The sequence below is a fragment of the Synchiropus splendidus genome, chromosome 11 (assembly GCF_027744825.2).
Source record: "Synchiropus splendidus isolate RoL2022-P1 chromosome 11, RoL_Sspl_1.0, whole genome shotgun sequence".
NCBI classification, from domain to species: Eukaryota; Metazoa; Chordata; class Actinopteri; order Syngnathiformes; family Callionymidae; genus Synchiropus; species Synchiropus splendidus.
This window is the reverse complement of record NC_071344.1, coordinates 3,573,838-3,584,996: the sequence shown is the minus strand read 5'-3', so window position 1 is coordinate 3,584,996 and position 11,159 is coordinate 3,573,838. Positions and strand designations below refer to the sequence as shown.

Below are 11,159 nucleotides of genomic sequence, written 5' to 3'. Positions count from 1 at the left end.
CTTCTAAATATCCATGAGGGTTCTTTGCCTTGGAAAGAAGGAGACACCAGCCCCATCTCAACTAAGGTGTTCCTATCTCCACCCTTCCCTGGAGGAACCTTATAACTTATTGAGATGCAGTTGAAATGGAGATCAATGCTAAGTACTTGATGGCTTAACTCCTTCACTGCGGAGGAGAGAAACCAAGCCATCTGAAGACCCCGCTCTTTCCACACCAGGATTAAAAACCCATGTGTTCTTAGGCAGCTTCTTTAAAGACAGCTTGAAATAGTGATTGACCTCTGACCTGACCACTGCTGTGTATCAGGATGCCTTCTACTGGAAGAGCTGGAAAAGCATTGGATATAGTTCTGCCTTAACAAAAGTGCCTGTAACACAATTGAAGCCAATGCAAGTGTTTTTGTGACATTTTTGGTTCCCACGCAAATGTCATGGCGACAGTACCGGGGGGAATATCACTGAAGTGAGAAGAATAACTTCGGAGCAAAAAAGAATCACTGCAAATTAAAAGGTAAACGCCGGAAGTGTGATTTAAAATTAGCATTTTTGTGTCAAGTTGGTATTCATTTGCACATTTGCAGGCTATACTGTACCTCCGCTTTAGCACTCCCTAGTGGTCAAACGTAATCACTGACGACGTTAGCAGAAGGTAATTGTTTTGATTGCCAGTTTCTCTTGAGTTAAGCAGATGGAAAGTGTTTCTGATATCATTTATAAATATACATTGTTTGAAAGAGCGTGTATTTTTCAGATTTGCTTTGAGGAAAACCCCGCATTCAACCTTAATTTACAATATTTTAACATTATCTGGCGTTAATACAAGCATGAATGATGTTGGATTTGGATGGAGTGGTGGCAGATATAGTATATATAAATCGCACGTTATTGTTCCCACAAAGCACAACAGACCGCACGCAGGGAAGTTGAGTCTCGGCTCCACCCTCAGTCCTCTCCTCCTCCTTTCTCCTCTCATCGTCGGAGCGTCTGCACACGGACACACGCGCCCCGACACCTGCCCTTCGTCCTCCGACAGACCGACCTCCCTCTTCTGTTTACATGGTGAAGGTCCCGGAGCTGATGGAGACCCCGCTCCTCTCACGCTGAACTGACGTCCGTGACCAGGTTCACAGCTGCGGGACACCATGGAGAAGTTGACCGTCCTCCTGCTGCTCTTCTCGGCATCCTGCTCACCCAGCCTCGCCGCCATCGACGGTAAGAATGGAACAGTCCCAAAAAATAAATCCGTAACAACATGCGTATATTTGCTTTTATTCTTATTAAAAATAATAAAATATTCAGCATGACGAAGTTAAAATAGAAAACACTCCTGCCGCGCCACTGTGCTGCACCTCGCAAGTACGCTGCTAAAGTCAATGTAACTGGTAATTTCCTTTTATTTATTTGTTTTTATTTCTTATAACTCGATGTCTGTTACATTATAGTGTTGCTGCTGTTGTTCCAACTCACATTCTTTTCTTTGCTGCGTGTTTAATGGTTTAACCTTTGCTGAAAGAGCTAATTCGCTTTTCGAAGCTAGGTTGCTAATGCTAGCATTTTTGACTGGCAGCTTCTTAGCTCGACATTTACTGTTGATTCTTAAAATTCTCATTGTTTTATGTTTATTACGTGGATAGCAACATCACAAATAGTTAATTTAAATCTCATGGTTTATGTTAAAGACGATCCTGTGGATTTTAACCATATTCTGAAACATTCTAGCTTTTAAACTCACGCGCCAAAACATGCTAGCTCTTTCTGGAAACATCATATAAACAAATGGAAGGGTAGAGAAAATCATTTTTTAAAGTATGCTGTTATAATCTCGCCAATGTGCACTACAGCAACTGACTGGTTGGTTTATTACATTTATTTTATACATTCACCCTGAAATGTCATGATATTTACCTCCCACATTGGTGTTCTGTTAAGTAACACGATGACCTTAGTGGAGCTCTTCCTGGCATTGACTATAGAGGAATGATCAAAACACCATGCATGTGGAGTTAAGGAAGCCAGGTGCATATGGTGCAGTATCTCAAACAGTTATCACAGATAATTAAAATCCCTTATTCATTGCCTTGTTATCTGTATTTAACTTATTTAGCGCACTTTTTTCCAAAATTAAAAAAAAAATCACGTCACAGGTGCCACAGGTTTGAAATAAAATTTGAATTTCTTTTATATCCCCTGGCTTTTAAGAAAGATAACACAGTTGGTATCAGCACTTGTAATATAAATATCCACATATTAAAAATGGTTCATCCCTGGATTTAAAAAGAGATTTAGTCATCTTTATCAGTATTGATACTCAGTCCTACCAAAGGCCTGGGGGCCAAGTCCATTCTGCAGTCTTTTTCTCTGACTACATAGGTGTGTCAATGTTTGGCTCAATGCTAACTTAAGGCTCACCAAAATGTTGTGTCCGGACCCTGACGGATCCTAGTTTCCAAGCTTCAGCGGAGCTGAACCATAGTGGTGCTTTATTGACTTGTATTGTATTTCAAATTTGGGCTGTTGTTTTACACCCTCCCAAAGAAACAAGTCTACTATTCCAACCTAACATTTTGATTCTAACTATTCTGTAACATTCCTGAACTGGTAGTGTGTTAACCCACAGAGATAAGCATGCAAGAGCCAGTAGAGAGGAGTCTTGTGCACCCACGTCTGTCACATGATGGCTGTCTGTTGTCAAGCTGTTCCCTGTTGACCTTCTTCTGTCAGAGGCTGACTGATGTGCTGACCTGTCAACTTCTGGACAGTTGTCTGTTGTTTGTCCTTGTGTTCCACTTGAACCTGCCAGGATGTTAAATGGTTTTGTCAATTCCAATCGTCTTCGTCCTTTTTCCTAAAGCCTGTCTGTCCTGAGCTCAAACAGATCCCTGCAGTCTCCTGAATAAGAGGCAGCATTATCTGTAAACACCCTTGTTGTCATTTGCTGCATCAATCTAAGCGTGCACACCGCACCTCAGCTATTGTTGACTAAAGGTCCATAGGATCCATACTAAACTATACATTATAGATTTGGACTTTTTTTTACATAATTTCATGTGTTTTATGTTGAATTGTTTGATTTGATTTACCACTGTTTCCATCAGCTTCAAGTGAGTTTGTGTCCTTGGCGGAGATGGAGGACGCTCTGTTGAAGAATCTCTTCCAAGGATACCAGCGCTGGGTCCGACCCATCCAACGTGCCAATGATACAATCAGGGTGCGCTTTGGACTGAAAATATCCCAGCTGGTGGACGTGGTGAGTAAACACGCCATCACACGACGGACGTGCAGTCCGAATTAATATGTGTATATCCTTTGACTTCTTCTTATTCTGATAGGTTTGTGAGGTTTCATGAAACAGTCCCCTAATTTTTAGGCCACTAGATGGCGCTGTCTGCTGGATATTCTTTGGCTTTGAATGACTATTTCAATGAAACCACACACATCACCACCTTCAGAGCACTGAAAATGATTCTGAAACTGTTTCATGAAACCTCATCAATATCATAATGTGGTCAGGCTTTTGTGGGGTGAGAGACCGTACGTCAGATGATCAGGTTGCCGGAAAGACACTCACACCTGCTGTCACTTTAAAGCCATCAATTAACCAATATAGGTTGTACAAGATCATTCTGTAAGTGTAGTAATTGTTTTATTCCTAAATCAAACTTGATTTATTTAGAAATGAATTAGAACGAGTTGTTTTGATACTCTTTGGAAATCCCTGAAATTCAGTGTGTAAATTCTTGTTCCTCGCAGCTGTCGCGTGTTGATATTTGCCTCTGGTAACTCAGATTCACTCTCTACCTCTCCCAGTATAATTAAGCTAGTAATATCCAGCAGCTTTAAGTGATCAGATTCAAGTATTAATTGCCTGTTTTCCCTCAACAAACATTTTTAGATCTTTAATTTCTTGGCATGTAAATGGTCGAAATATTTTTTGGAATAAAATGTCATGCTGTTCCCTTCTACACCGTCTGAGCTGGGTCTGCTCTGCACCAGCCTTCAGCCTATATTAAATTACATATTACAAGGGCGGTGTCTTCTTTTCCTACTCAGTCCACAGACACGCTGTCATTGTGAGTTACTCATTTAATCTGAGGCAGGAAGTATTCCCCAACAAACAGACTGAAGATTATTAACAATATTATGATGCATTTATTGCTAGGTTGTTGCTATGTTTTGGTTTTTCAATTTAACTTGAATATTTAAAGCTTATACTGATATGTTTTCGTTAGTTTCCTGCTTTGAGAAAAGATAACTCCAGAGTCACTGAATGAAAGAAAATGATCAGGTCAGAATAAATCCTCCTCAAAAGGAAAGTGAATGAACCACTGTGTTGTTAGCTGCATTAACAATATTTAAAATTCAGTGCACTTCTCAACCACAATAAAATATTTGAGACCTGTTTATAATATTCTTGGTATTATTATCTCCTCATCGGATGAGTGGCAGAGATGACGCGCGACACATCGAATCAGTAGTGACTTACAACAAACAAAATCATTGCTGATGGAGTTCTTGTAATCAGACATTATGAAGATTGTCTTGTCCCTTTAAAAATGTATAGTTGCTTTTGTCAGAGCTGATCACGCAAAACATTGCTGTGCAAGGACCAGAAATAGATCTGGAGCATCGTGCACATCCCCATCCATTTCACCAGTGTTTCTTTTTAATATTTCAGAGAGCTCTGCTGATAGGTTGATGTGGTTTAGGTGTTCAGGAAAGGGAAAGGCAGGACCCTAATGGAGGGTCCCAGCTTCTTCCCTGAAATATTAATCCCATCCTGTTCAGACTTGAACTCGTCCTCTCCCTCCAGCACACCGTCACCAAACAAAGCTTCTTTGTGACGAATGTAAAGTGAAATTAGTCACAAAAACTGAAGCTGAAAAAGCTTTTATGGGGGAGATCATACGGCCGCAATATGTGATATTGTTGCCCTGCTGAGCTGCTGCCGCTGCTGCCGCTCTTGATTCGATTACCACTCACCTCTGCTCTATGTGATCACCAAAACACCCAACTGTGTGTGACAGCTGCTCCCCCTTCCATTATTCCCTCAGCTCGCCCACACATGCCTTCATATACTGTATGTTTGTATGTCTGTCGGTGACGTTTGCAAGGTTGATTCTCTTCCTCGAGCCTGAAACTTGCATCCACTGAGGTGCGAGAAGTCACATGGTTCTATTCTCATCCCCCCACTCAGCCTTGTTGCTGCACCCAACTTAGACTCAGTTGTCATGAACAAGAGTGTTGAACCAGTCACAAAAATGTCACTGTTTCACATTTTTAAATGTTGCATGGTTAATCTGTTATAATGTTTTATATTAGCGATGTGTTTTTCTAGCGTTTCTTTTAATATATTCTATTTTTATTTCTTGTTCTATGTACTGTTTCAATACATGTAAGTATTGGAATTATTTCAGGTAACAACAAGGATATAGGTCTCAAAAATCGTATTTTAATCCTATTATTCCTGTATTTAACTTCTGAATTGTATATATTTGTAATTACAGGATGAGAAGAATCAGCTGATGACGACAAACGTTTGGCTTCGTCAGGTGAGTAAACTTGGTCCTACCAGAGACATATTTGTTTTTCATTAAGGATGTTTCACAAAATAAGCGCAAATAAAAGCTTTCCTGTAGCTGTGTAACACCACTATCACCCTGGCGTCAGCTGAATAAAATATGAATAAATGTTGAAGAAAAAAACATCAGTATATTTTGCCCAACAATATTGTTTTTTTTTTCTTTCTAATGAACAGGAGTGGATTGACAACAAGCTAAAGTGGAATCCAGAAAAATATGGAGGAATCACTTCAATCCGAGTTCCATCTGAAAATATTTGGTTGCCAGACATTGTCCTCTATGAGAAGTGAGTTAATGTGCCTTGTTGACATGGTATATTCCAGGACAGTGGAAGGGTCTGTCTGCAAAATTATAGTAAAGAAAAAGACATGATGAAGCAGGAAAAGGCATTAGTTGAAAAATATTTTCCAACATAACATTCCAGCATGCATTTATTCAGTCACTAAGCCCTAATAAGTAAAACATTTTAGTTTCAGAATGTTCAGCTTCACTATTGGGTTTCATTGTTTCTTCAGCGCTGACGGCAGATTTGAAGGCTCCATCATGACCAAAGCCATTGTCAAGTACAATGGCGCCATCACCTGGACGCCGCCTGCCAGTTACAAATCCGCTTGCACCATGGACGTGACTTTCTTCCCTTTCGATCGCCAGAACTGCTCTATGAAGTTCGGATCTTGGACCTATGACGGCCACATGGTGGACCTGGTTCTGATGGACAACCAGGTGGACCGCAAGGACTTCTTTGATAACGGGGAGTGGGAGATCCTCAGCGCCACCGGCGCCAAGGGCAACCGTAAAGACGGATTGTACTCATACCCGTTTATCACGTATTCTTTTATATTGAAGAGGCTGCCGCTGTTCTACACTCTCTTCCTTATCATCCCGTGTTTGGGTCTGTCCTTCCTGACGGTCCTGGTCTTCTACCTTCCATCAGATGAAGGGGAAAAGCTTTCACTGTCCACTTCCGTTCTGGTGTCGCTCACTGTGTTCCTCTTGGTCATTGAAGAGATCATCCCCTCTTCCTCGAAAGTCATTCCACTTATTGGAGAGTACCTGCTCTTCATTATGATATTCGTCACTCTGTCCATCATCGTCACTGTCTTTGTCATCAACGTCCACCACCGCTCCTCAGCCACGTACCACCCCATGTCACCGTGGGTGAGAAATCTCTTCCTGCAGAGGCTGCCTAAGATGCTGTGTATGAGGGGTCACACCGACCGCTACCACTATCCGGAGCTCGCTCCGGACAGTCCCGAGATAAAGTCACGCTCTGGAGCTCGACGAGGTCAGAGAGGAAACGCTGGACAGACCGACGGCAAAGAGGACGAAGCTTGGGCCACCATGCTGGAGAAGGCCATCTATTCAGTGAGATACATCAGCAGACATATTCGCAAGGAGCACTTCATCAGAGAGGTACGTGTGGCCACCGTAGCAACCATTGAAAACGTGATTCATGTGTGAATCCTTCTGGACCCACAGGTGGTGCAGGATTGGAAGTTTGTGGCTCAGGTGCTGGACAGGATCTTCTTGTGGGCCTTCCTCACCGTGTCAATACTGGGGACGATCCTCATCTTCACCCCTGCCATACACATGTTCCTCAAAGTCGCTCCTCCAACTCCAAGCGAGGAGCCGGCTTCCGGCCCACAACTTTCACAGGCTGGTAACTTGTGATCCACATTCACTGCAGATGTAGCTGACAAACCACCATCTGACACCAATGATGTGGCCCAAGAACAAGGATCCAAAGATTTTCCCTTTCCCTGGGTTTAAGTTTGGTTAAGTGACCTCGCTAGGATGAGTGAGAGGTTGTGGAAAAGTCAATGAAATGTCCCCACAAAGATAGCAGTACAGTGTGAGTGTGTGCTACAAAACTCGGGTTGATATTTTAATGGGACTAAGCACTCCATGATTGTGTTCAAAATCCAGTCTTAGATATCCACGTAAATATAAGATTATGATATGTAAATTTAAATTTCAAGCAAACACTCTGTAAGTTTATGAGATTTAAAATCAATAAAGAACTAAATCCACCAACAAGCATTTATTTATCATTCAAAAAAGAAAGTAACCTAATAGTTTTCACTAAAACAGGCACACCATCGTCACTTGGCTGTAAAAGCACTTCAAATTATCGGCCACAATTTCATTTTCCATGTTGAATAATGGAACACTTACGAGTAAAAACAAGAAACTCATTATGATTTAATGCATTTATTGAAAGTATAAGGCAAAAAAGACCAGTTCATATAAAGTCGCTCAGTAAAAGAACTCTATTTTGCAAGAAAGAGAAAATAATTGTCGAAGATAGATGGTGATGGGTCGATGAGGTTTCATGAAGCGGTGTCCAAGAGAGGCCACTAGGTGGCGCTGTCTGCCATATGATCTTTGGTTTATGAAACCTTGTTTGAAACAACTGTTTCAAGGAACCTCATCAACCCGTCACTTGTGTACGGCCTTCAGCTTTTGATTTCTATACTCAGAAATGAATGGCATTGATCGATAGTTGATTTTATTCACGCCCCCCAGTGTGGCTGTCCAGGTGAGCTCGGGCCTGGCGAAGCATCTCCATGTACATCCTGTTGTTCTCGCTGCAAAACAAAAAGAAACATTCATAGTCTGAATCACTATGGTTAAACAATACGGTCAGTTTTGTTTCTCCCTCGGTCACACTTTTTGCTGTTGGTGAAGTCTGCAATGGTCAGTAGCACTCAAGAGAAGTGACACTCTCTCACTGTTTGCTTTCTTCTAGGATGAGTCAGGTCGATATCCACCAATATATCCACCATAATGTAATGGTTTAGTCATGTCATAAATAATCATATTAGGTTTCTTTTTGGAATATTGCCTTCTATTCAAACACCTATGTCAGACACACTCCAATGTTGATGCAAATGATGTTTTGAAAAATATAAATGAATCAGTAAAATTATTTAAAAGGCATTTTGTGTTGCATTTCCTGTGGTATTGAATAAACAAAAACAAACAGCAAAGGGAGAGCTTCATTACACTGTACTTACTCTGCCACTGACTGGTCGAACATCATGTGTCCCATGTCCATGTAGAACTGAGCATCAGTCCGGATGGCTGTCCAGTATTCACTGGCCTTCATGGAGAAACCACTGAAATAACGTCTCTGGTAGAAATGTACTCTGGCGTGTCCTCACCTGCTCCTGAATGGTGTAGCCCCACTGGTTGTGAGCATGATGAGGGTCCCAGTATCCTGACTGACGCTTCAGTCGGATGAATCTTTTCGCATCCTCCTGCTTCACGAATGGGGCTGCAAAAACCCCTGCAGCAGAATTGAAAAACATGGAATTCTAAAACATTTCATGGGTGATATTAGCCAGGCTTCTATTTAAGTGCTGTTTGAAAGACAAATATTGATATGAATGTGAAAGTCAAATCCAGGAAAAGCTGCCCCGAGAACTACAGTAATAAGTGAAGAAGATGAACTACGACTTGAAGGCAAAAAATATTTAATTATAAGGAATGTAAATAATAAAACACAAAAAAAAACTTACCACTGACAAAGGCCAAGAGTAGCACAAACTTCATTGTCGCCGACACCAAATTAGCTCCTGATAGATGAAATATATTCTGTAGTCAGACAGCTCCACTGCAGACTGTTGAGCTTTTGGGTCTCAGAGACGGATCTCGGGTCGGACACAGAGATCCTTTCACAGTTTTTGGAAAAGCCACTGGTGGTGGAATGAAGACAAACATTCTGCAGCATCTCAGGGAAGCGTTAACCACGCCGCAGAAAACTGGGACAGGGTTCCACACAACGTCTTTTAGTAGTTTCAGGGTCACATGATATATATACGACTGACTTTCATTCTTATCCATGGTTAAAATAATCTGATCTTCATTGATGATCTAGTCTCATTTATTGATTTTACTCCCGGTTGATTTCGTTGAAGTATTTCATCTGCAATGTTGAAAAGCACGATATCCACTAGGGGGCGACCAAGTCACTCTAGTTGTCCACTGAGAGTAAGCACTCGAATTAATAAGAAGGAAGGCACAAGAATGTTTGAAGAAATAAATAATTTGAAATGAATACAGCAAATACAGGGGTTGGACAAAAATAATGGATACACCTTAAAGCTTTTTTAGCTTTAATTTATTTTGTCCAAGTCCTGTATGTCTTCGTGGTGGGATTTTTTAAAGCTATTTCACAAAAATATTTGAAAAGTTGTAACCTGACCTGCAAAAAAGTAAAAAAAAGTCTATTCACCAGCTGCAAGCCTGCCACTTGCTCCTCTGACAGAGATCAACCATGATATCCCCGTTTCTCTTCTTCACCTCCTTCAAATTCAGTCCCTTACTTTATTTTATTTATTTATTTATTTATTTGTTGTCAAATTTCTTCAGCACTTTTAAATCTAATCTATCTGATTGCTAATATAATGAAATATTTATTTGTAAATACATTACTACATATACAGATTTACATACATCTCCCAATAATAATAATTGAGCAATAGGTGTTTCCAGAATAGTAAAACTTCAGCCATGAGTATGAAAAAGTAAAGAACAATCTTGTGCTTCACAAGAAGTCCTTTTATTTACCACCATATCCAGATGAAAGCAAATCTTCTCCTGCACAATCACTGTGGGATGTCCGACAACAGCTCTCACCAAAGCAGGTACTCCTCAGAACTCCAACCTTCACCACCAGACAATGTTCACACCATAATTTCCAGAACAGATGACAAAGTGACAAACAGTCAGAGAGAAATTTCTATAGTAAAATAATTCACTTTTTCAGTTGGTGTTCACAAAAAGCCTGACTCTCATTGTCAAAAAAATTATTTAGATTATATAGACTATCATTATTAAATTATTAGATCGACTGACATGCTCTAGTAAGAAAATGTCTGCGCCACATAGTCACAGCAACATATTTGAGTTCTACAGCAACAATGAGCAGATTTTTTTTAAGAAGCCTTTGATGTGTTTTAGCTGGCAGCTCTGGATCCGGAGGGTGGAACATAGCTGGCATGGTCCTGTTTTGTTTACCCATCTATGTTCCAAGCAAAGTTTTTGTGATTAAAAAGCAGGAGATCTGCTGTGTGTTTAAGTTGGCAGCCACAATATTCCTGGTTCGGATCCCAGGAACTTGTGAGGTTATCATCTCAGAATCAAGCTGCTTCTCTTCGTGGTCCCCACAAAGACGCTCTTCTGGCATTAGTAAATAATAAAAGCCTTAATGAAGCTTCGCACACTTGATGTGTGAGTCGTGAAGCAGAGCAGGAAGAACAACAGTGACACACGATTGCTTCTCAGATGATGACGGTCTATCTCATGAAGAGGAGGACGAGAGAATGCAGCCGAGCGATGAAAACATATGTGTTGTGCTCCCCCTCATCGCTTGTCGGATCCTATTATCAGCTGACACTATTTATGGAGCGGGATAAAAGTTGACTGTGCGGCAGTCTGGCACGCAGAGGAAACAAATGTGGCTGCTGATGAGCGTCTTGCAACTAACTTGAGGGGTGAAGACAATGTGATTCGACAGTGGTGATATGACAGTGTGACCGAGTGGCTGCTCCCATCAATCTCTATTTCTTGTTGTGA

The 11,159-nt window shown here is 41.0% G+C and overlaps 2 protein-coding genes across 2 annotated transcripts; one reads left to right on the top strand and one right to left on the bottom strand.

The window, feature by feature from the left end:
• The first annotated feature begins 1,001 nt into the window (after window positions 1-1,001).
• Window positions 1,002-8,550, top strand: LOC128767314 (neuronal acetylcholine receptor subunit non-alpha-2-like). Its single transcript, XM_053879270.1, has 6 exons — window positions 1,002-1,212; window positions 3,096-3,247; window positions 5,505-5,549; window positions 5,756-5,865; window positions 6,095-6,992; window positions 7,059-8,550. Exons 1-6 carry the CDS (start codon window positions 1,143-1,145, stop codon window positions 7,248-7,250), a joined length of 1,467 nt encoding a protein of 488 aa, XP_053735245.1. The 5' UTR covers window positions 1,002-1,142; the 3' UTR covers window positions 7,251-8,550.
• On the bottom strand, window positions 7,825-9,248 carry LOC128767315 (uncharacterized protein C3orf85-like). The gene is made up of 4 exons (XM_053879271.1): window positions 9,101-9,248; window positions 8,744-8,868; window positions 8,597-8,682; window positions 7,825-8,167 (listed from the first exon to the last, which is right to left on the bottom strand). The coding sequence occupies exons 1-4, from the start codon at window positions 9,132-9,134 to the stop codon at window positions 8,089-8,091; spliced, it is 324 nt and encodes a 107-aa protein (XP_053735246.1). The 5' UTR covers window positions 9,135-9,248; the 3' UTR covers window positions 7,825-8,088.
• Window positions 9,249-11,159: the final 1,911 nt, after the last annotated feature.

Bases quoted from the DNA above. Each gene is read 5' to 3' on its own strand.
- LOC128767314 (XM_053879270.1), top strand. From the start codon at position 1,143: ATGGAGAAGTTGACCGTCCTCCTGCTGCTCTTCTCGGCATCCTGCTCA. The intron at 5,550-5,755 runs GTGAGTAAACTT...TCTAATGAACAG, and splicing joins CAAACGTTTGGCTTCGTCAG to GAGTGGATTGACAACAAGCT. The intron at 5,866-6,094 runs GTGAGTTAATGT...TTGTTTCTTCAG, and splicing joins GACATTGTCCTCTATGAGAA to CGCTGACGGCAGATTTGAAG.
- LOC128767315 (XM_053879271.1), bottom strand. From the start codon at position 9,134: ATGAAGTTTGTGCTACTCTTGGCCTTTGTCAGTG. The intron at 8,869-9,100 runs GTAAGTTTTTTT...ATTCTGCTGCAG, and splicing joins ACTCTTGGCCTTTGTCAGTG to GGGTTTTTGCAGCCCCATTC. The intron at 8,168-8,596 runs GTAAGTACAGTG...TTTGTTTTGCAG, and splicing joins TTCGACCAGTCAGTGGCAGA to CGAGAACAACAGGATGTACA.